Below are 21,270 nucleotides of genomic sequence, written 5' to 3'. Positions count from 1 at the left end.
ACAAAACAAACTGAGGGTTGCTGGGGGGAGCGGGTTTGGGAGAAGGGGGTGGGATTATGGACATTGGGGAGGGTGTGTGCTTTGGTGAGTGCTGTGAAGTGTGTAAACCTGGCGATTCACAGACCTGTACCCCTGGGGATAAAAATATATGTTTATAAAAAGTTAAAAAAATTTTAAAAAATGCATAGGCACAATTATAGGTTGTGGATTATTAATTCTACATCTAGTTGTTAATTATTTACAAAATAACATACAGTTCAATATATCCTTTCCCATTAGCATTTACTATGAAAGTATATTCCATATCCTTAGTCTATGCACCAAGTGTCTTTATCATTTCAAAAACATGGAAAATAAATGACAACTGTGACAGGTATCCAGGGATAATTTATGATCAGGCACTAAACTTTAACAAAGCACAAAACCACAGATGTGGACAACATGGGGGACATACTCCCAATGGTGCTTATGCCAGTGGACAGAGAAGGGTAATAAAGGCCAATCTCATGTCAAGGCCTAAAGAGAGATGGGTCTGATGCTGGTTTACGCACAAAGCACTAGGTAGGAGCTAATGCTAGTAGAAACCTCATTTGGGATTTGTCTTATATCTGAGGGCCAATCTTTTTCTTAAAAATTTAAAGAGCTAATAATTTAAGTGACTCACTGCATAATATATAACCACAATTATCTCAAATTCTTTTAACTATTATGTTAGGTTGTTATATTGCCTATATAAAATCTTTCTTCCTTCCCTCCAAAACAGATACATTCTTTCAAGGCACTATTTTGTACTCTTCAAGGTTCCAAGATTCTGCTTCACATTCCTGGGATGTAGGTAATGGACTAAGTGCTTCACTATACAGTCCTTGAAAGACAGGCATTTTCCACCTCAATGTCATCTTCCTTAGCTAATAAATGTTTAACTAAGTGTCTATACAATGGAGAAAACAACCTACTTCTTAGTGTTGTGAAAATAAATGAGGAAACACTCTAAAAGACATTAAAATATCTGGAGCACCTGGGTGGCTCAGTGGGTTAGGGGTACGACTCTTGATTTTGACTCAGGTAATGATCTCAGGGTCATGAAATAAAGCCCCATGTCCGGCTCCATGCTAGATGTGGAGACCAACTGCTTCAAATCCTCCCTCTCCCGTTGCCCTGTCCCTGGTGCTCGCACACTCTCTCTCTCTCTTAAACAAAAATGTCTGGTACAAGGTAAGAGCTTAATCAAAGTTAGCTGCTACTCTTGTTACATATGAATGAAAAGACAATGTAAAAACGTTGGGAAACTCCTGGAGAAAGTACTGCAGCATGAGCTGAAAATTTGTATTATCAACTACTCATTATAACCAACTTTCAAGTCTCTGTAGGTCTTACTTAGGTATAGGACTGGGGGCAGGGGGCGGGTGGCTAACTACAGCCTCCAAGCCAAACCCAACCAGGTGCCTGTTTTTGCTCAGACTTTTTTTTTTTTTTTTTTTTTTTTTTAAAGTAGGCTCCACACCCAATGTGCAGCCCTAGGCACAGGGGCTTGAATTCACAGTCCTGAGATCAAGACCTGAGCTAAGATCAAGAGACAGATCCTTAACAGACTAAGCCCCCCAGGTGCCCTCAGGTACCCGTTATTGTAAATAAAGTATTAATGAAAAGCAGTTCCACCTATTCATTGACATATCTATCATCTATAGTTGTCTTTGCACTATAATGGCACAGCTGAGTAATAAGAGTTTTAAGTAGTTACTACAGAACACATGGCCCACAGAGTCAAATATATTTATTATGTGACCCTTTAAAGAAAAAGTATGCTAGCCCCTAGACTACGAAAACTTAAGTAACCTGAGCTCTCTTTACTTAAGACTGAAATCCACAAGTCCTCCTACAGTTGATAATAGCCATTATACTAGTCTTTGGAAAACAAAAACAATTATGTGAGGAGAATATTACAGGAGGAAACCTTGATCCTTTCTTTAGCTGATGAGCTCCTATCAGAATGAAAAAAATCACCAAGGCTATGCCAATGAAATTAATCTATCATATAATTTGTGTATTACTTAGATATTATATTGAAAATCAGTACCTACTGACTGAACTTTTATTTATGAGAGATTTTATTTATGAGAGAGCGAGCGCACGAGCGGGAAGCTGGAGGGAGTGACAGAGGGCAAGGGAGAAGCAGACTCCCCACTGAGCAGGGAGCCAACAGAGCTCCATCCCAGGACCTGAGATCATGACCTGAGTTGACAGACACTTAACCAACTGAGACACCCAGGCGCCCCTTGAACCATTTTAAAATAGAAAATACCATGCTTTACATTGAGCCCATTTAAGTAAGGTATAAGTTGTTACACTTGCTTAAAATCCTCCAGTGATAAATGAAAACAAAAGGAAGAGGAGAATGTTGAATAGTACATGAATATGTAAAGAACAAGGGGAAGTATAAAAAGCAAAGGTGAGGATGTGGAGAAAGGGGAACCCTCCTACACTATTGGTAGGAATGCAAGCTGGTACAGCCACTCTGAAAAACAGCATGGAGGTTCCACAAAAAGCTGAAAATAGAGCTACCCTACAGCCCAGCAATCGCACTACTGGGTATTTACCCCAAAGATACAAATGTAGTGATCTGAAGGGGAACGTGCACCTGAATGTTTATAGCAGCAAAGTCCACAACAGCCAAACTATGGAAAGAACCTAGATGTCCAACAACAGATAAATGGATAAAGAAGAATGGAATACTGTGCAGCCACCAAAAGAAATGAAATCTTGCCATTTGCAAAGACATGGATGGAACAGAGGGTTTATGCTGAGCGAAATAAGTCAATCAGAGAAAGACAATTATCATATGATCTCTCTGATATGAGGAATTTGAAAGGCAGAGTGGAGGGATCCTGGGGGTAGAGAATGAAAAAATGAAACAGGATGGGATGGGGAGGGAGACAAACCGTAAGAGACTCTTAATCTCATGAAACAAACTGAGGGGTGCTGGGGTGTGGAGGTAGAGAGAGGGTGGCTGGGTAGAGAGAGGGTGAGAGTGATGGACACTGGGGAGGGTATGTGCTGTGGTGAGCAGTGTGAAATATACAAGCCTGATGATTCACAGACCTGTACCCCTGGGGCAAATAATACATTATATGTTAATATTTAAAAAAAAAAAAAAAAAAAAAGCAAAGGCATTTGAAAGAATATGTTTAGGAGATATTTTAAAACATCACTTGTACTTTAATATACTCTCCCCAAAAGTCCTATAACCTCTTCTGACATAAAGATTAAGAAAGATTAAGAAGACCAGACATTATAGTGCCAAATGGTTGCTGTGGTGGAACTCAGTAGTGGGGAAAGTGTGCAGGAGGGCAATATCAAGGTGAAGACAAATGAGAATGTGCTAATTTTAATCGTGAGCAGGGCTAGACTAAATGTTTCAAAATTCATTTTTGGAAATAAATTTCTATTGTGTGTGAGGAGATCATTTTGTGCTGATACAAATGAATCAAAAGGCGAGTTAGTAGAAGATAGCTTATTCTGTCTTTGCTAACACTCAGGAGTGTTAGGAATGACACAGGTGACATTATACATAGTACAGAGGAAGAGATGGAAGGTACTATAGAGGCCACCAGTGTTTTTGTTTATGGGTTATTAAAACAAAACAAAATAAAACAAAACACTCCAAGCTATAATTTGTTTTATTTTCTATTTTTATACTGAGTAAGTTTTGTATGGGCTACTTACTCTCACAAGCACACATGTGTCCACAAGGCTGAAAAAGAACAGCTGCTTTCTTGTCAGAGCATACCACACATTCTTCAATCTACAAAAAAGTGGTTAGAGCACAAGTGTGAACATCTATAGATAAATCTCCTAACTCTAACAGTTCCTCTTGTATCCAAGTGTATTTCCTCTATAGGGCAACACTCTCAGCACAGGAAACTTAATATGTACTCCTCGGTCCTCTATTCTTTTGGTTACTCATTTTTTTACCCTTATATACCCTGACCCTTCACAGGTTCTATTTCTATATTAGTCTCCCTACCTGTCCCAAAGAATGATAAAGAAAACATTTCCTTTGTGGTAAGAAGGACCAAAATAGACTTTTTTTCCCCCCAAAACTAATTTGACAGAAAAATTCAAAAAACAAGTATAAAAATAAATGTAAGGTAAGCTAGATTTCTAATATTAATAAAAACCCAGTCAGATTAGCAGACGGCCAGAACCCATGTGGAATTTGTTTCTTCACATTGGAGGAACTTTCCCTGGACTTGGTTAGCTCCCCCACACTGGTGGGAGTGCATGGCTTTGGGCTGTTCTTTCTCCCTAATCTCTAAAGCCACAAGTCTTCCACAACCTATTCATAATTTCCCTCAATTTTACCTCCTCTTCATCTCCACTTCTTCAGAGTTTTGAGTGCGTAGCTACTTCTTAAGCTGGCTCTTGGCTTTTCTCACCCCCCACCCATCCCCCTGCCCTTGCTTCGCATTCATCTTTCACCTGTTCTCCTCTCTTCTGATACACGTTCACATTTACCTATATCTGTGCCACTTCATAGTAGTGTCCAAAAGTGATGACCACCAGTCACCTATAATCTCACCTAACTAATCTAATAGTGTACACATGCTCTCCACGGACTCTCCAAACTTATACCTTGCTCTGTATGTAGAATTTCCATAGCTGAGTAACAGGGAAAAGAAGTAAGGCATGGTCGGTTGATTTTATATTCCTAGATCCTTTATATTCCTAGATTCAAACTATAGCTCCACTAATAACAAATATATCTAACATTGTTGAGCCACAGCTCTTTTTATCTGAATGATAAAGAACAACCTTTCTTCACAGGGCAGTAAAGGGTAAATCAGGTATTATGTGTGAAGTGTTTAGTTCAATGCCTAATAAAACATCAGTGTCCAAAGTATGGTAATTCTTTTCTTCTCTCTATACAATGATGTGCTATTTCTTTAAAAGATTTCCAAAGCAACTGTTTATACATCTGAATTGTTCACAAGAAGTTCAAAATAATCCAGCAAATTGATTAAACAATCATTTACTTACCAAATCCCCTAATATATATAATATGTGTATATATATATTTTAGGTGTTAAAAATCTTTGTAGCCTTAACTTTTTTCCCCTTTGGATTTTTTCCTCAGGTTATATTCCCAGGAAAAGAATTACCAAATAAGAGAATGCTTACTGTAAAGGCTCATAAATATTGTCAGGATGGTCTCTCAAAATCATGAACCCATTTATTCCACCAACAGCAGTGTTTAAGAGAGTGTTCATTTTCCACTTTCCTGGTTAGCATTTGTAAAATTTTACTTATGCTAATTTGATAGGAATGGTTAATGGTAATTCATAATTTTTTATTTACATTTCTTTAGTTGCTAAAGAGACAAAGCTTGTTTATTCCCCCTTCCTCTAAATACCAGTTTTATAATTTGTTATATCTTTAATGAAAATGTTCCTTATCCTTTAACCACTTGGGGTCACTATTTCTTTATATTCAAAGGCTCTGCAGCTAACCTGGCAAATTTATCTGGTGGGTAGATTACTTTTTGTACTTTTCTACAGGTTTGAAAATTTCTTAATCTGAAAGCCAAACTGACAGTCTACTAATTCTTGGAACTGAAAAGTGGTCTAAAACAAAACGACAGCATATTCCTCCCTTTCTACCTCCCTGTTCCATCAATCTTCCCTCCGTAGACAGTTCTTAATTGTGTCTATCACCACACAGCAGAAAGAACAAGGATTTAAGAATCAAGAGATCTATGTCTGATATTCTGAGTGAATGTCTCTGAGCTTCAATTTTTTTTTTTTTTAAGATTTTATTTATTTATTTGTCAGAGAGAGAGAGAGCGAGAGCGAGCACAGGCAGACAGAGTGGAAGGCAGAGTCAGAGGGAGAAGCAGGCTCCCTGCGGAGCAAGGAGCCCGATGTGGGACTCGATCCCAGGACGCTGGGATCATGACCTGAGCCGAAGGCAACTGCTCAACCAACTGAGCCACCCAGGTGTCCCTGAGCTTCAATTTTTTCAACTGTGAATCCTAGAGCTGGGGCTTCCAGTGGACAACCTGAGGTTCTGAACTCACTTATATCTCTCTTAAAGCACCTACACACCATCTTATATGGCAGAGTAGCTTAATCTAAGTCTCACTAGGTTATAATTTTTTAGTAAGGAATTGTGTATACCTCTGTCTTCATACAAAACAAGGGCTCAATAAAGACTTGCTGAAATAGGGTTTAATCTAACACAAAAAGTTTCAAGCGTAACAGCAGAATACACAGATCAATCTAAAAACAATAAAATGGCTTAAATTCTTTCAGATTCATTCTCAAACTGTTGCTTAGAAGGAACAGTCTTCTAGTCTTAAGGTTCCCTATGAATGTACAAATCACTGGCAAGATAATGCCTTTTAAGTCACTGCCAGCTAATTTTATTATAAGAATTAGTGCGCCTCCTTTATAATTAATGAAGGTAAATGAACAGTTTAAGAAATATCAGCGAAAAATGAGAATAATAGGAAGAAAATGAAAAAAGAGTATAAATTTCACAAATGAAACCAAAGAAAACCAAACATGTCTTTCAATTAAAGCTACTCACCTTAAGAAAAATCATTTCTAAAACACTTAAATCCTACTTTACACACACATATGGAAAAACTAAAAAGGAAAATCAATTATTTTAGTACAGTCAAAATGGAGAAGATGGTATAGTTATGATAAAGCACTAAGTTATACAGGAAAAGGATGGAATCAGAAACCAAGAAAAGAGTAATACTTCTCAAAAAAACGAAGAGTCAGACAAGATAAAAAGTTCAGAGTGGATACAGAATTTGGCCTTCACTAACAGCAAGATGATCAGACTTTATCTGCATCTTGGTGGGACACAATACGAAGTGAGTAGCATCATCTATGAGAATTTCTTGCACAAAATGTTTAAGCGGACTCTAATCAAGCCATTAGATCTAACTTAGAGTTTACAGGAAACACAGAGGATAAAGGGACAAATTAAATGACACTATGCTAAAATAATCAAATCCAGAATGTATGACATTCTACAAAAAAAAAAAAAAAATCAAGTGGTCTTTTATAAAGAGTATTAGGGTCCATGTACTCAAAAAAAGTATGAAATATATATAACTATAATAAGAAATGGAACCCAATAAATTTCTAGGTTATAAGAGACTTTGGAAGCAATATAGATTTTATTCTTAACTTCTATAGTTTACAGTTAAAGAAGGAAACTCCAAATTATTCTCTTGATAAATAAATTATATATTCTTATATTTAAGTCACTCTTAGACTGAAATTTAACAGACATATGGCATCATATAATCTTACTTATCATTATTTATAGTCTGAAAGAACTTCATAAAATGGTAAAATACTACATTAAAAAATTACCTTTGTCCTGGACTGAACTTGTTCTTTACAGATGAGGCATTTCTTGACTCGTGGAGAACATAAAGAACACGTAGCAATATGTCCACATGGCCCAAAAAGAGTATCTCTCTTCATATCTGAGCACACCATGCATTCTTCTAAGGTCTCAGAATCATTACTAATCATAGAAGGACTTCGAGAACCCACCTGACCACTAACAAAAGAAAATATTTATAATCAATCCTATCAGAATATTTCTATTAATTAAAATGCTTTTAAAAAACATCGAGAGCATCATTTGTATAACACAGCTTTAGTTATGTTAAGAAAATCAAGCTGTAACATCTGTTTAAGAAATACTATATATTTTTACATTTATATACATCTCTGCATCTTTACATACTTCTAGTACTACTTAAATTTCAAACTGAACAAAGAGCTCACCCAACAGAAATGGGTATATTTTCTTCTAACAAAGAAATCAAAAACACTACTTACAAAAAATTTAACATGAACACAGTTTCACTCAGACTCTGTTTCGTTTATATAGAACCAGCAGAGATGAGCAGAGGAATAAAACAAAAATTCTAGCTAGAGCTCACAATAGTTATCCTAACTACAGACAGAATGAAGCCTCCAGCAGAGTCCATAACCGACAGGGTACTGTGGAAAATGTGTCACTGCAGCTGCTGTTTTGACATTTCTTTAAATGTATCTTTAGGAGCATAAAATTGTACTATGTAAAGACAGAACTCATCTATAAATCTAAAAATACAAGACAAAGAAATACATAAAGTGACCAAGTACAGCTATAGAAAGGGGATACTCTGTTTCTACCATAATCTTCAGAAACTTGTGAACGCACACACATAGACCAAGCCCTTTCATCTCAGACACCAGTGTTAAGGTTATTACTGCAGTAATTATAGTGCCTTCTATGATTTTAGATGCACGCCATCATTTTGTAATAGAAGTTTATATTCCTTAAGGATAGTCACTTACAGAAATGTATATACCTTTTATATATATATATATGATATATATAAATCATATAAATATATATATATAAATCATATAAATCATATATATATATGTATGATTTCCCCCTTAACAAAGTTCTAAGGTATTGATTCCAACAAGAAGTTATTTATCACTACACCCAAATTACAAAAGAGGCAAGAGAACACAAAAAATCAAGGGACTACTAAAATGTTCAATGACAAGAACCAGATATAAAGGGTAATAATAATTGCACAGCACCATTTGGATAAAAAAGGTAATGAAATATACCTTTTTGTATGTCTAAAATATCTCATTAGAAAATCAGTTGTATTATAAATAATTAAAATCACTGACATATTTTACTTTTAGAAAAGAAGACAAGTGTGAAATCATTTTTAGAGACTGCTCCATCAGGAATTGGTTCCTTCATGTGCTCATTCTTTCAAATTCATTCAGTCCTTCAGTGATACCTGGTGCCTGTCAGGCACTATGTAGGGTGCTAGAATTATTACTAAGTTTGTGTGAGATACACCTTACTGGTGAGCATGTAAACTGCCTCTCCTAAAAGTCTATTAAAAGGGTGCCTGGGTGGCTCAGTCATTAAGCGGCTGCCTTTGGCTCAGATCATATCTCAGGACCCTGAGCCCCACATCAGGGTCTCTGCTCAGCAGGCAGCCTGCTTTTCCCTCTTCCACTCCCCCTGCTTGTATTCCCTCTCTCACTGTGTCTCTGTCAAGACAATAAATAAATAAAATATTTTTTAAAAAGTCTATTAAAATTTTAAATATATCTAACAGTCATAGCAATTTCACTAGTAAAAATTTTTCTTATAGATAAATTTCTTGAACATGCAGGAGTACTGGTAGATCAGACAGAATTAGGAAAGTTTCTTAGCACTTCCTAAGCATAAAGTGTCATATTCAGTAATATAGAAAATACAACATGCAATAAGAGACATAGTGTCTTGCAGGAAAATCTTTAAGGAAGAAAGGATCAACACAAAGAGGATGAACAGAGACAAAGACATTTTCAGATAATTAAGTTCTCCATTATGAAACCACATGGTACTCTTATATAGAGAGAGAATAGTAAGTTTTATGATAATAAATGATACAAACCTGACTTTTTCCTTATGACACTTTGCCAGTGCTTTGCAGAGACTTGGATCAGGACACAGATCAAGTGGCGATTGACCCTTCTTATTTCGAATGCTAAGGTCAGCACCATTGGCAGCCAAAAAACAGGCAATAGATGCTGCACTCTTCTTCTCCGCCCCCTGGGTACCAAGTCCCATTATTAACTGAAATCAAATGAAAAGAGTCATGATTTTACCCTTAGAAATCTGTTAGCAATTCTCAACACCAAATATGTGTGTGTGTGTGTGTGTGCATATCTGTGTATATTATATAAAAATACCCTTCTGGAAAGAGTGGCCCATATAGAGATGGTAAGCATTTATGAATTGCAGTCCTAACATCTGCTCCCCTCTTCACTCCAGTTTTCTTAGGTATAGTCTGAGGACTGACCCACTCTAGTTTCACAGGGGGGCCAAAGAAGGCTGAGACCAATCAGACAGCTACCTCATCTATGTGATTACTTCAGGGATGACAAATAAGGTCAATTCGACCAATAAAACTGAAGAATGGGACTTCTGATTGACATACTGAGGAAACAGTAATCCCTTTTCCACTCAATGTAGCGCTGGAGCTGCTGGCAACCAACATGAAATAGTAAGAGAACAGACACAAAGCAAAGAACCACACCAAGGAACTGAACCAAGAAATGGAGTATGATAAATCAGGGTCTGAAGCCACATGAGCTACTCATTCAAAGATGTTATCAAATATCTGTACAGCATCTAAAATGGACCAAATACTATGTTTAGCACTTTCCATGAGTTAACTCATTTAATCTCTACAACAACCTTATGGAGGTAATTATTCCATCCCCTCCTTTTTAAAATGAGAAAGGAGGGATGCCTGGGTGGCTCAGTCAGTTAAAAGCATCTGCCTTTGGCTCAGGTCATGATTACAGGGTCCTGAGACCAGGTCCTGTACTGGGCTCCTTGCTCAGCAGGGAGCCTGCTTCTCCCTTTGCCTACCTTCTTCTCTCTCACTCTCTGACAAATAAATCTTTAAAAAAATAAAATGAAAAAGGAGGCACATAGGAGTTAGAGAATTTATCAGTGGTCATACAGAAGGGCAGCAATTCTCAAGCACTTTGGTCTCAGAACCCCTTCACATTCTTAAAAATGATTCTAAAATTCATATGGAAAGGAGAAAGACTTAGAATAGTTAAACAACTTTGAAAAAGAAGGAAAAAGTTGGAGGACCTTTATTACCTGAGTTGAATGTTTATAATAAAGCTACAGAAATGGGTATCTGGGTGGCTCAGATGGTTAATCATCTGCCTTCGGCTCAGGTTATTACCCCAGGATCTTGGGACAGAGCCCCATGTCCTACTCCCTGCTCTCCAGGGAGTCTGCTTCTTCCTCTCCCTCTACCTCTCCTCGTGCTTGTGCTCACTCACACACACACACACACACACACTCTCTCTCTCTCTCTCTCTCAAATGAATAAATAAAATCTTTAAAAATTAATAAATAAATGAAATGAAAATAAAGCTACAGTACTCAAGATAGTAGGGTTGGCATCACATAGCTAAAGACACAGATCAGCGGATCAGAATACAAGATCCAGAAAGACTCACACGTATGGTTAATTGATTTAGGACAAAGGCACAACAGACAACACAGTAGAAAAAGTCTTTTCAACAAATGGTGGTGGAATAACTGGAACATTCACATGCAAAACAATGAGCTCTGATAATTTATACTATGTTTAAAAACTAACTCAAAATGAATCAAAGTCCGATGAAAGACCTAAATGTGAGACAGAAATCCATCAGAATCCTAGAGGAGAATACAGGCAGCAACCTCCTTGACCTCAGCCACAGCAACTTCTTGCTAGACACGTTTCCAGAGGCAAGGGAAACAAAGGCAAAAATGAACTATGAGGACTTCACCAGGACAAAAAGCTTTTGCACAGCAAAGGAAACAGTCCACAAAACTAAAAGGCAACCTACCAAACCAAATGGGAGAAGATAATGCAAATGACATTATCAGATAAAGGGCTAGTATCTAAAATCTATAAAGAACTCATCAAACTCAACACCCAAAAAACAAAATATCTGGTCAAGAAATGGGCAGAAGATATGAACAGACATTTCTCCAAAGAAGACATACAAATGGCTAACAGACACATGAAAAAATGCTCAGTATCAGTCATCATCAGAGAAATACAAATCAAAACCATAATTAGACACCACCTCACACCAGTCAGAATGGCTAAAATTAACAACTCAGGAAACAATACATGTTGACAAGGATGCATAAAAGGGGGAACCCTCTTATACTGTTGGTGGGAATGCAAGCTGGTGCAGCCACTCTGGAAAATAGTATGGAGGTTCCTCAAAAAGTTAAAAATAGAGCTACCCTACAACCCAGCAATTGTACTACTGGGTATTTATCCAAAGGTGATCCGAAGAGGCACTTGCACCTCAATGTTTATAGCAACAATGTCCGCAATAGCCAAACTATGGAAAGAACCCAGATATTCATCAACAGACAACTGGATAAAGAAGATATGAGGTATATATACAAAATGGAATATTACTCAGCCATCAAAAGGAATGAAATCTTGCCATTTGCAACAATCTGGATGGAACTAGAGTGTATTATGCCAAGTGAAATAAGTCAGTCAAAGAAAGACAAACACCGTATGATTTCACTCACATGTGGATTTAAGAAACAAAAACTGATGAACACGGGTCAGGGAAGGAAAAATAAAATAGGCTAAAAACAAAGAGGGAGACAAACCCTAAGAGACTCTTGACTACAGAGAACAAACTGAGGGTTGCTGGGTTGCAGGGAGGTTGGAGAGATGGGCTAACTGGGTAATCAGCATTAAGGAGGGTACTTGATGTAATGAGTACTGGGTGTTTTTGGTTTATTTATTTATTTATTTATTTGACACACAGAGAGAGAGAGAGATCGCAAGTAGGCAGAGAGGCAGGCAGGGGGGGGGGGAAGCAGGCTCCCCGCCAAGCAGAGAGCCCGATGCGGGGCTCGATCCCAGTACCCTGAGATCATGACCTGAGCCGAAAGCAGAGGCTTAACCCACTGAGCGACCCAGGCACCCCAATACTGGGTTTTATATGCAACTAATGAATTACTAAATTCTACCCTGAAATTAGTAATACATTATATGTTAACTAACTTGAACTCAAGTTAAAAAAAAAAAAAATCATAGTCCTAAAAGAAAGAGCTAAAACTTAATACACTTCAAGTACAAAAGAGGAGAAAACCTTAGTGACCCTGGGTTTGGCAAATATTTTTCATATAAGACACAAAAAGCACAAACAATGAAAGAAAAATTTATAAATTAGACTTCATCAAAATTAAAAACTTCTTCTCTTCCAAAAACACCATTGAAAGAATGAAAAGACAAGCCAAAAATGGGGAGAAAAATAAGTCCATGTCCCATATCTGATCTAGAACTTGAATTCACAGACTCTTAAAACTCAATAGTAAGAAAAGAGCTCAACAAAACAATGCACAAAAAATGTGAACAGGCACTTCATCAGATACTATGTGAGTGACAAACAAGCAAATGAAAAGATGTTCAATATCATAGTCACTGGGGTACCTGGGTAACTCGGTCGGTTAAGTGTCTCCCTTCCGCTCAGGTCATGATCCTGGAGTCCCAAGATCAAGCCCTGCATTGGTCTCTCTCTGCTTCTCCCTCTTCCTCTGCTCCTCCCCTGTTCAAGCTTTTCTCTCTCACACACACACTCTCTTTCAAATAAATAAATAAAATCTTAAAAAAAAAATCAGTGGGTAGCCCTGTCCATTAAGCATCAGCTTTTGACTCGGGTCATGATCTCAGGGTCCTGAGATCAAGTTCCGCATCAGGCTCCCTGCTCAGCGGGGAGTCTGCTTCACCCTCTGCCCAACCCCCTTCCCCGCACCTGCACCCGGGCTGCTTGTGCTCACACCCTTGTGCGCTCGGCTCTCTCTCTCTCTCTCTCTCTCTCTCTCTCTCAAAAATAAATAAATAAATAAATAAATTTTAAAAATAAAACAAATATATCAGTGGTCAATAGGGAAATGCAAATCAAAACCCCAACATACCACTATGCACCTATATGAATAGCTAGAGTTAAAAAAGAAGAACCAAACAACTTTCAGTAAGAATTTGAAACAATTCATCCAGAAGTAACTATATTTAGTCCATAAACTATACTTCTACATATGCAGCTCTGATAAATATTTTATCAGAAACAAATTAAATTAACAGTAAATATAAGATTTGCATTAAAAGATACTTCCAGTAGTACTGAATTAAAGATTAATTTACTTACTGTGTTTTTGGATGGCTCCCATGCAGCATCAACCTTCCCCACATCTTGCATATCTTGGAGCTGACGTAGCTGAGACAAGGTGTGATGCCTCAGAGCTTCATGCAAAGGAGTATCCCCATCCTTATCCTGAATATCTAATTTGGCACCTGCACGGACCAAAAGCTAAAAGAGAAAGACATCTCATTTTGCTAAGGTGTCTCTGGCCCATAAGAAATTACTATGTACCTAAACTAACACAGACAAAAATCAGAGAGGGAGACAAGCTGTAAGAGACTCTTAACTATAGGAAACAAACTGAGGGTTGCTGGAGGAGAGGGAAGTGGGGGATGTGGTAACTGGGCAAGGGGCATTAAGGACATATGATGTAATAAGCACTGGGTATTATTTGCAACTGATGAATCACTTAACTCTATCCCCCGGAAACTAAACTAAAATAAAATAGTAACACTGACAGAGCCCCAGAACTACCTGAAGGGGATTGCCACCAAAGCTAATTATCTTTATATAGTCACATGCTACTCTCAAAATTCCTGGGGTTGGGGCGCCTGGGTGGCTCAGTGGGTTAAAGCCTCTGCCTTCAGCTCAGGTCATGATCCCAGGGTTCTGGGATTGAGCCCCGTATCAGGCTCTCTGCTCAGGAGCCTGCTTTCCCTCTCTCTGTCTCTGCCTGCCTCTCTGCCCCAAAAAAAAAAAAATTCCTGGGGCTCCTTTACAAATAGTGATGAGTGCTGCTTACTCAAATATATTGAATCAGAAAAAAACAGAAAGAAATGAGAACCAATATGTGGCTTAATTCATCAACTCTAAAATCAAGATAACTGGGAGAAATTTAGGAATTTTTTTCCTTTTATTTTTTTGTTTTTTTAAAGATTTTATTTTTTCAGGGCACCTGGGAGGCACAGTGAGTTGAGCATCCAACTCTTGGTTTTGGCTCAGGTTGAGATCTCAGGATCATGAGATTGAGCTCCACACTGGGCTCTGTGCCCAGTGTGGAATCTGCTTAGGACTCTCTCTCCCTCTCTCTTGGCTCCTCCCACCCTGCTCACTCACTCTCCCAAATAAATAAATAAATCTTTAAAAATAAAAAAGATTTTGTCAAGTAATCTCTACAAACAATGTGGGGCTCGAATTCACAACCCCAAGATCAAGAGTTGCATGCTCTACCAACTGCGCCAGCCATGCACCTCCTTTTTCTCCTATATTTCAGATATGTGAGTTGGGATATTTTAATTTACTTCCAATAGGACCAAATCATAAATGTTCAAAATTCTTCCACTACTTAAAGAAACAAGCAAGTTATCTATTCCATTCTCTTTGGTCAATTTTCTCCAAATATATAGTCATAAGGAAAGTCCAAAAATCCCAGATAAATGATGAATTTTTAGCAAGAGGAATTTTTTTTAGTATTTAAATTTTTTTAAATTTTAATTCAATTATTAACATATAATGTATCATTGGTTTCAGAGGGACAGGTCTGTGATTCATCAGTCTTATCTAACACCCAGTGCTCATAACATCATGTGCCCTCTTTAACGCCCAGCACCCAGTTACCCCATCCTGCCACCCCTCTCCCCTCCAGCAACCCTCAGTCTGAGCAAGAGGAATTTTAAATAACAATAAAGGTCAAGTGTCTCCTAAACTACAACATCTTAAATAAAATGAATAATTGATATACCTCAAAGATATTTTAAGTAGTAAATATAACTTTTTATTTAAGACTTTACTTACGGAGCTTTACTGATTTTCCTAATCCTTTCAACAAATGCTGTCAGAGTTTTAGAAAAATACCATACACAGAAGCCCATCTCAAGTATATAGTCTTACCCATACTGGCAAATTACTGTTTTGGGGTGGTTTGTTTGTTTTGTTTTGTTTTACTTTGTTCCAAAAAGCTTACATAAAATGTCACTCTAGGACAGTGTTTCTCAAATTTGAACATGCATGAAAATTACCTGAAGGACTTGTTAAACCACAGATTGCTAGTTCCCACCCCTGGAGATTCTGATTTGGTCGGTCTGAGGTGGGGCCCAAGAATTTTCTACCAAGGTCCCAGGTGATGCTGATGCTGCTGGTTCAGCTTCTAAACTTTAAGAATCACTGTTCTACAAAAAAATTTTAAACCGATAATCTTTCAAATATTTTCTCTGGAATATCAGATTAATCAAATAAAAATACATATTTCAGCTTTTTTGGAATCTGTGCAGCAAAAGTCCAGCCAAAACTTTTCACTGTAGTTCACTCTCAATTATATAAATTAAGAGGGAATGTACTTTTTAAAAACCAATTTATATGTTACTTTGAAATTTTCTGATTTAGTATTTTGGGAAGTCACAAGTCTGACAACTAAATTATATAACAGACTTTGAATATCACAGTTTTAAGATTTTCTCTATTATAAATTAAAACTTTTTACCCAACTGAGGCAAAATATTAGCCTAAAATAATGATTTTTATATCTAACTATGCCTTTTGAAAAATCGAACTATGAATGATTTTCAGGATCTTCTAGAAATCTGTCTGGTTAAAACACAACTACAAGGTAAAAGTTTTGTTAGTAAATACTTTACCCTCACAATCTGGGTGTGCTGTCGTTCAACAGCAAGGTGCAGGGCAGTTTGCTGGTTCACATTCTGGATATCCAGGTTAGCGTTACCCTGAACAAGAAGGACAGAGTTTACATACTCATAATTTGACAACCATGAACACTATAGGGCTTAAACACAGCTCCCTCTCAATCTCCATTACACAGCAATAGAAATAATTAGCTCCTTTTAACTGTAAGTAAAATTTCCTAAAAATTCTATTAGTGACTCTTCATATTGGATTTAGATTTACTTTAATGACCTAATAAGGTCACCTCCTCTTGCTGCATGACTGAGCTCTTATTCAGTGAAAAGGAACTTAGCTGGAGGGTGAGAAGACAATGTTTAATTAATTAGTACATAAAAATACTTATTAAAGGGAAAGCAAAAAGTCCTACCAGGGTCCTGGGACAGTCACAGCACTATATGAGAACAGCTGATTCCAATGACAGAGGAAAGAAATGGAGAAGCAAAATCCTGAGCTCACTGGCACAGAGGGACCTAAAACTTCAAGAACTTAAGCAAGCATTCTGCCATTTTATGCTTATTTCCTCAGCTCTAACACAGTCATAGTACAACCTATTTCAGAGTCAGTGTGATGATGGGGTTCAGGATGGACTGTCCCAATGTACTGCTACCTTGGCATACTGATTATTTTGAATTAAAGTTACTTAAGAAACAGCCAGTGCAAGGACACTCTGGCCTTCCTTTGTTCCTCTGAAAGCAGGAAATAAATTCCCTGTGAAGGCTATCACTCTCTGCACCTGGAGGGTATAAGGCCAGAGATGAAGAATTAAGGGCCAAGAACTGACTATATAAACTTTGTTACTTCGTTTATTTGCTACGCCAAGTGCAAACCCCTTTGTGAATTCTCCCCAAATAACTATTTGTTTAAAAGGTATAAAAGCTGCCTGCTTCAGTCAGTTTGAATAGTCTCATGCCAACATGCCTATTCTCATTAAATGCAGAAAGTAAGGGATTTTCTTTAAAGTCTCCTAAACTTTTCCATTATTAGATTTTCCAAAGTAGTATTCACTGTATGATATACTATAATTCGTTTACCTAGACTCTAGCTCATAAACATTGGGCTTGCTTCCAGTTTGAGGTTATTACAAATAAAGCTGCTACAAATATTTAGTACAAATATTTGTGTACAAATGTTCTCTTGGTACATACTAGAAGGGAGGCTGCTGGGTTGTACAGTAAATACATGTTTAACTTTATCAGGAAATGTCAAATTATTGTTAAAATGGCTGCTTTGTAAAATGCCAGCAATGTATATGAATTCTAAATGCTCCACACCCTAACCAACATTTGGTTAAGTTTGGTCATTTTCATTGGTAGGTGATAGAAGTAGTAGATTAGTAGTATTTCACTGTGGTTAGAATTTCTAATCCCCTAATGAACTATGGTAATTGAAGCAAAATCACAGGAAATATGATCAACATACAAAAAACAACTGTTTTTCTGTATGTTTACAATATACGATTAGAAACTGAAGGCTTAAACAATATAATTTACAATAGCGTGAAAAAACTACTTTAAGATAAATTTTAAAAAAAGATAAATCTAAAATGTGCAGAGCAATTAAAATGTCAAGCTATTTTTTTTCTTTTAAAGATTTCATTCATTCACTTGACAGAGATCACAAGTAGGCAGAGAGGCAGGCAGAGAGAGAGAGAAAGGGAAGCAGGCTCCCCGCTGAGCAGAGAGCAGGGCTCGATCCCAGGACCCTGGGATCATGACCTGAGCTGAAGGCAGAGGCTTAACCCACTGAGCCACCCAAGCGCCCCAAAATGCCAAGACTTTTTAACAGAAACTAATCATTTTGGGGCACCTGGGTGGCTCAGTGGATTAAAGTCTCTGCCTTTGGCCCAGGTCATGATCCCCGGGTCCTCGGATCCGAGCCCCGCATCGGGCTCTCTGCTCAGCAGGGAGCCTGCTTCCTCCTCTCTTTGCCTGCCTCTCTGCCTACTTGTGATCTCTGTCAAATAAGTAAATAAAACATTTTTTTTAAAAAAAAGGAAAAGAAACTTATCATTTGATTCTAAAACCTATAGGGAAATTCAAAAGATCTAAAATACTTCAGTAATTCTGAGAAAGAAGAAGAGAGAATGAATTTGGAGGACTTATTTTAACTGATTTCAAGACTTACTAAAAAACAATAACCAAGATAGTGTGATACTGGCATAACAGTCAGTTATCTGTATTTTAGATTGAAAAGGAACTTCTCACAATTACTAATGCTAACAACAGTAACTTTAATAATAAAGGCTTACTAGTCAATGGTATTGTAATAGCATTGTATGGTGATAGATGACAGCTACACCCGTGAGCACAGCTTAATGAACAACATTCCAATTGTCAAATCACTATGTTATATACCTGAAACTAATGTAATATTGCGTGTCAACCATACTTCAATAAAAACAATAATAATAATTAAGCCTTAAAATGGCAGGGTAAAACAAAGTTTAACTTTTGAACTATTTTTTTAATCTAAACTAGAATTCTATAGTTCAGGGAGTATCTACCTTATAATGTGACGTTAATTACAGATAATGGACAATTCACTGAATTCTGCTATTTCATCTTCTTAACTAGACTATAAATTCCTTGAAGTCAGACAGAGATCACAGATAATTCTTTGGTAACTAATGCTTCTCTATGACATACGTATTTATAAATTTTGCTGAAAAACATCATAAAACTATAGTAAATAAGTTCCCTTCAAAATCCAATCTCATAAAAATGTAATGTCATCTTATTTTAGAGATGAATGAAATGACTGAAGTTAACCTGTGCTGCTATCCAGCCACAGACTCCAGGAGTCCAGCAGTTTTCATGACCTGAATTTCCAAATCCAGGCTGCAGCCTGGTGTTTCTTGATGGCAACTGGCCACATGAGCTTAGATACCAACATAATGGTTCTTGGTCCTATGGCTGATGGATACTTCTACAACAGTGGCAGCAAATCTGGAAAATCTCTGTTCATTGATGCCTATGTCATAGGACCAATCCAGGAACTGTGTAGGAGAGAATTTTCAGGGCTAAGGAATATTCTCCACCCCCTTACACACACAGAGCACTATCCTCCATCCAAGAACCAGTGTAGGCAGAAGAATGAATATGTACCATATCTGAATTTGCATCCTCATGGGGTTTTACCATAACCTACCAACAGGCAGTTGATGAAGTAAAAAATAAATGAACAGTAATGGTCCAAATAATTAAAATTAAATTATAAATTATGGCACAGTTTTCCTACCTGGTGTACCAACAGTTCGGCCACTTCTACGTGATTGTTAAGGGCAGCCAGATGCAAAGCAGTATAACCGTCATCTTTCTTCTCATCCACAATCCATGGTCTTGGTAATTTAGATAGTAAAACACGCATTGCACTGCAAATCAAGTTTACATGATTTTGGTATTAATGTAATTTGATATTTAATTAAATATTTCATTATTTTCTTTAGAAAAAATATATAAAGGAAACTTCTAAAATCAAGTAAAAACGTTCTTTTTTAAAGAAAATTACGCCTTCAGTGGGCACCTGGGTGGCTCAGTGAGTTAAGCCTCTGCCTTCGGCTCAGGTCATGGTCTCAGGGTCCTGGGATCAAGCCCTGCATCAGGCTCTCTGATCAGCAGGGAGCCTGCTTCCCCCTCTCTCTCTGCCTGCTTCTCTGCCTACTCGTGATCTCTACCTGTCAAATAAATAAATAAAATCTTAAAAAAAATTGTGCCCTCAGAGACAAATGAATTATATTTTTTTCTAAATCTCTAATGTGCAGCTTTTTGATGCTTTAAGAGGTAAACAAACTATCACCATTTGGGGAATATAATCAAACTAGAATGGGAGTGTTACAAGGGGAAAACATTATGAGAAAAACAAACAAAAAAAAAAAACCCAAAGGGGAAAGAAATATTTCCTAACAAGGACATATATGGTCTTGTGGAAACTCCTAGGTTCAATCTGAATAGTATCTATTAATGAAAGAGTTAATAAAGAACAGCCAGGTAACAACAATAACAAAGTAGGAATAATAGTGATAAAAAGACAAATTTCATGTAACTGGTAGATTATCATGAATTGCAGTTAAAAATCTCATATATGTCATTTAGCAGTGCAAAATCTAGTTGAAATCAAAACACACAAAATGGTAATTATAATTTAATATTTAAAATTTATGGATTAATTATTTCCAGAGCAAGAAAGACAGTTATCCTAAACACCATCAAAGAGTAAAACATTAAAAAGCAGGAGAAGTAATTATCAAGTGATACTCCTTTAAAAATAAACTATCGGGACTATATAAAAATAAAAAGCTTTTGCACAGCAAAAAAAACCATCAGTAAGACAAAAAGGCAACCTACTCAATGGGAGAAGATATGTGCAAATGATGTATCTGATAAGGGGTTAATATCCAAAACACACAAAGAATATATAGAATATATACAACTAAACTCCAAAAAAACAAAGAATTTGATTAAAAAATGGGCAGAGGACCTGAACAGACATTCTTCCAAAGAAGACAAACAGATGTACAACAAATGAAAAGCTGCTCAAAATCAGTAATCATCAGGGAAATGAGACATCATTTTACACCTGTCACGATGGCTAAAATCAGACAAGAAATAACGTGTTGCTGAGGAGATAGAGGAAAAGGAACCCTAGTGTACTGTTGGTGGGAAAATAAATTGGTACAGCTACTGTGGAAAACAGTATGGAGGTTCCTCAAAAAATTAAAAATAAAAATATCATATGATCCAAAAATTCCACTACCAGGGAGATCATATGATAGTTGTCTTTCTCTGCTTGACTTATTTCGCTAAGCATGATACGCTCTAGTTCCATCCATGTTGTCACAAATGGCAAGATTTCATTTCTTTTGATGGCT

General features: G+C 37.0%; 2 protein-coding genes across 2 annotated transcripts in view; both read right to left on the bottom strand.

The window, feature by feature from the left end:
• The window catches only part of SNRPD1 (small nuclear ribonucleoprotein D1 polypeptide), a 273,414-nt gene that overhangs the window by 44,911 nt on the left and 207,233 nt on the right, over positions 1-21,270 (bottom strand). The gene's annotated exons all lie outside the window — the stretch shown is intronic.
• The window catches only part of MIB1 (MIB E3 ubiquitin protein ligase 1), a 134,003-nt gene that overhangs the window by 13,328 nt on the left and 99,405 nt on the right, over positions 1-21,270 (bottom strand). The window contains exons 13-18 of the mRNA XM_059409325.1: positions 19,641-19,773; positions 16,358-16,444; positions 13,791-13,952; positions 9,488-9,669; positions 7,389-7,581; positions 3,724-3,802 (exon numbers count right to left, since the gene is read on the bottom strand). Coding sequence (XP_059265308.1) covers positions 3,724-3,802; positions 7,389-7,581; positions 9,488-9,669; positions 13,791-13,952; positions 16,358-16,444; positions 19,641-19,773 — 836 coding nt within the window. The remainder of the gene's footprint in view (positions 1-3,723; positions 3,803-7,388; positions 7,582-9,487; positions 9,670-13,790; positions 13,953-16,357; positions 16,445-19,640; positions 19,774-21,270) is intronic.

This window comes from Mustela nigripes, chromosome 8 (assembly GCF_022355385.1).
Source record: "Mustela nigripes isolate SB6536 chromosome 8, MUSNIG.SB6536, whole genome shotgun sequence".
Lineage (NCBI taxonomy): Eukaryota > Metazoa > Chordata > Mammalia > Carnivora > Mustelidae > Mustela > Mustela nigripes.
Note: the sequence above shows the minus strand (reverse complement) of the source record. Positions and strands in the feature narration are given on the sequence as shown.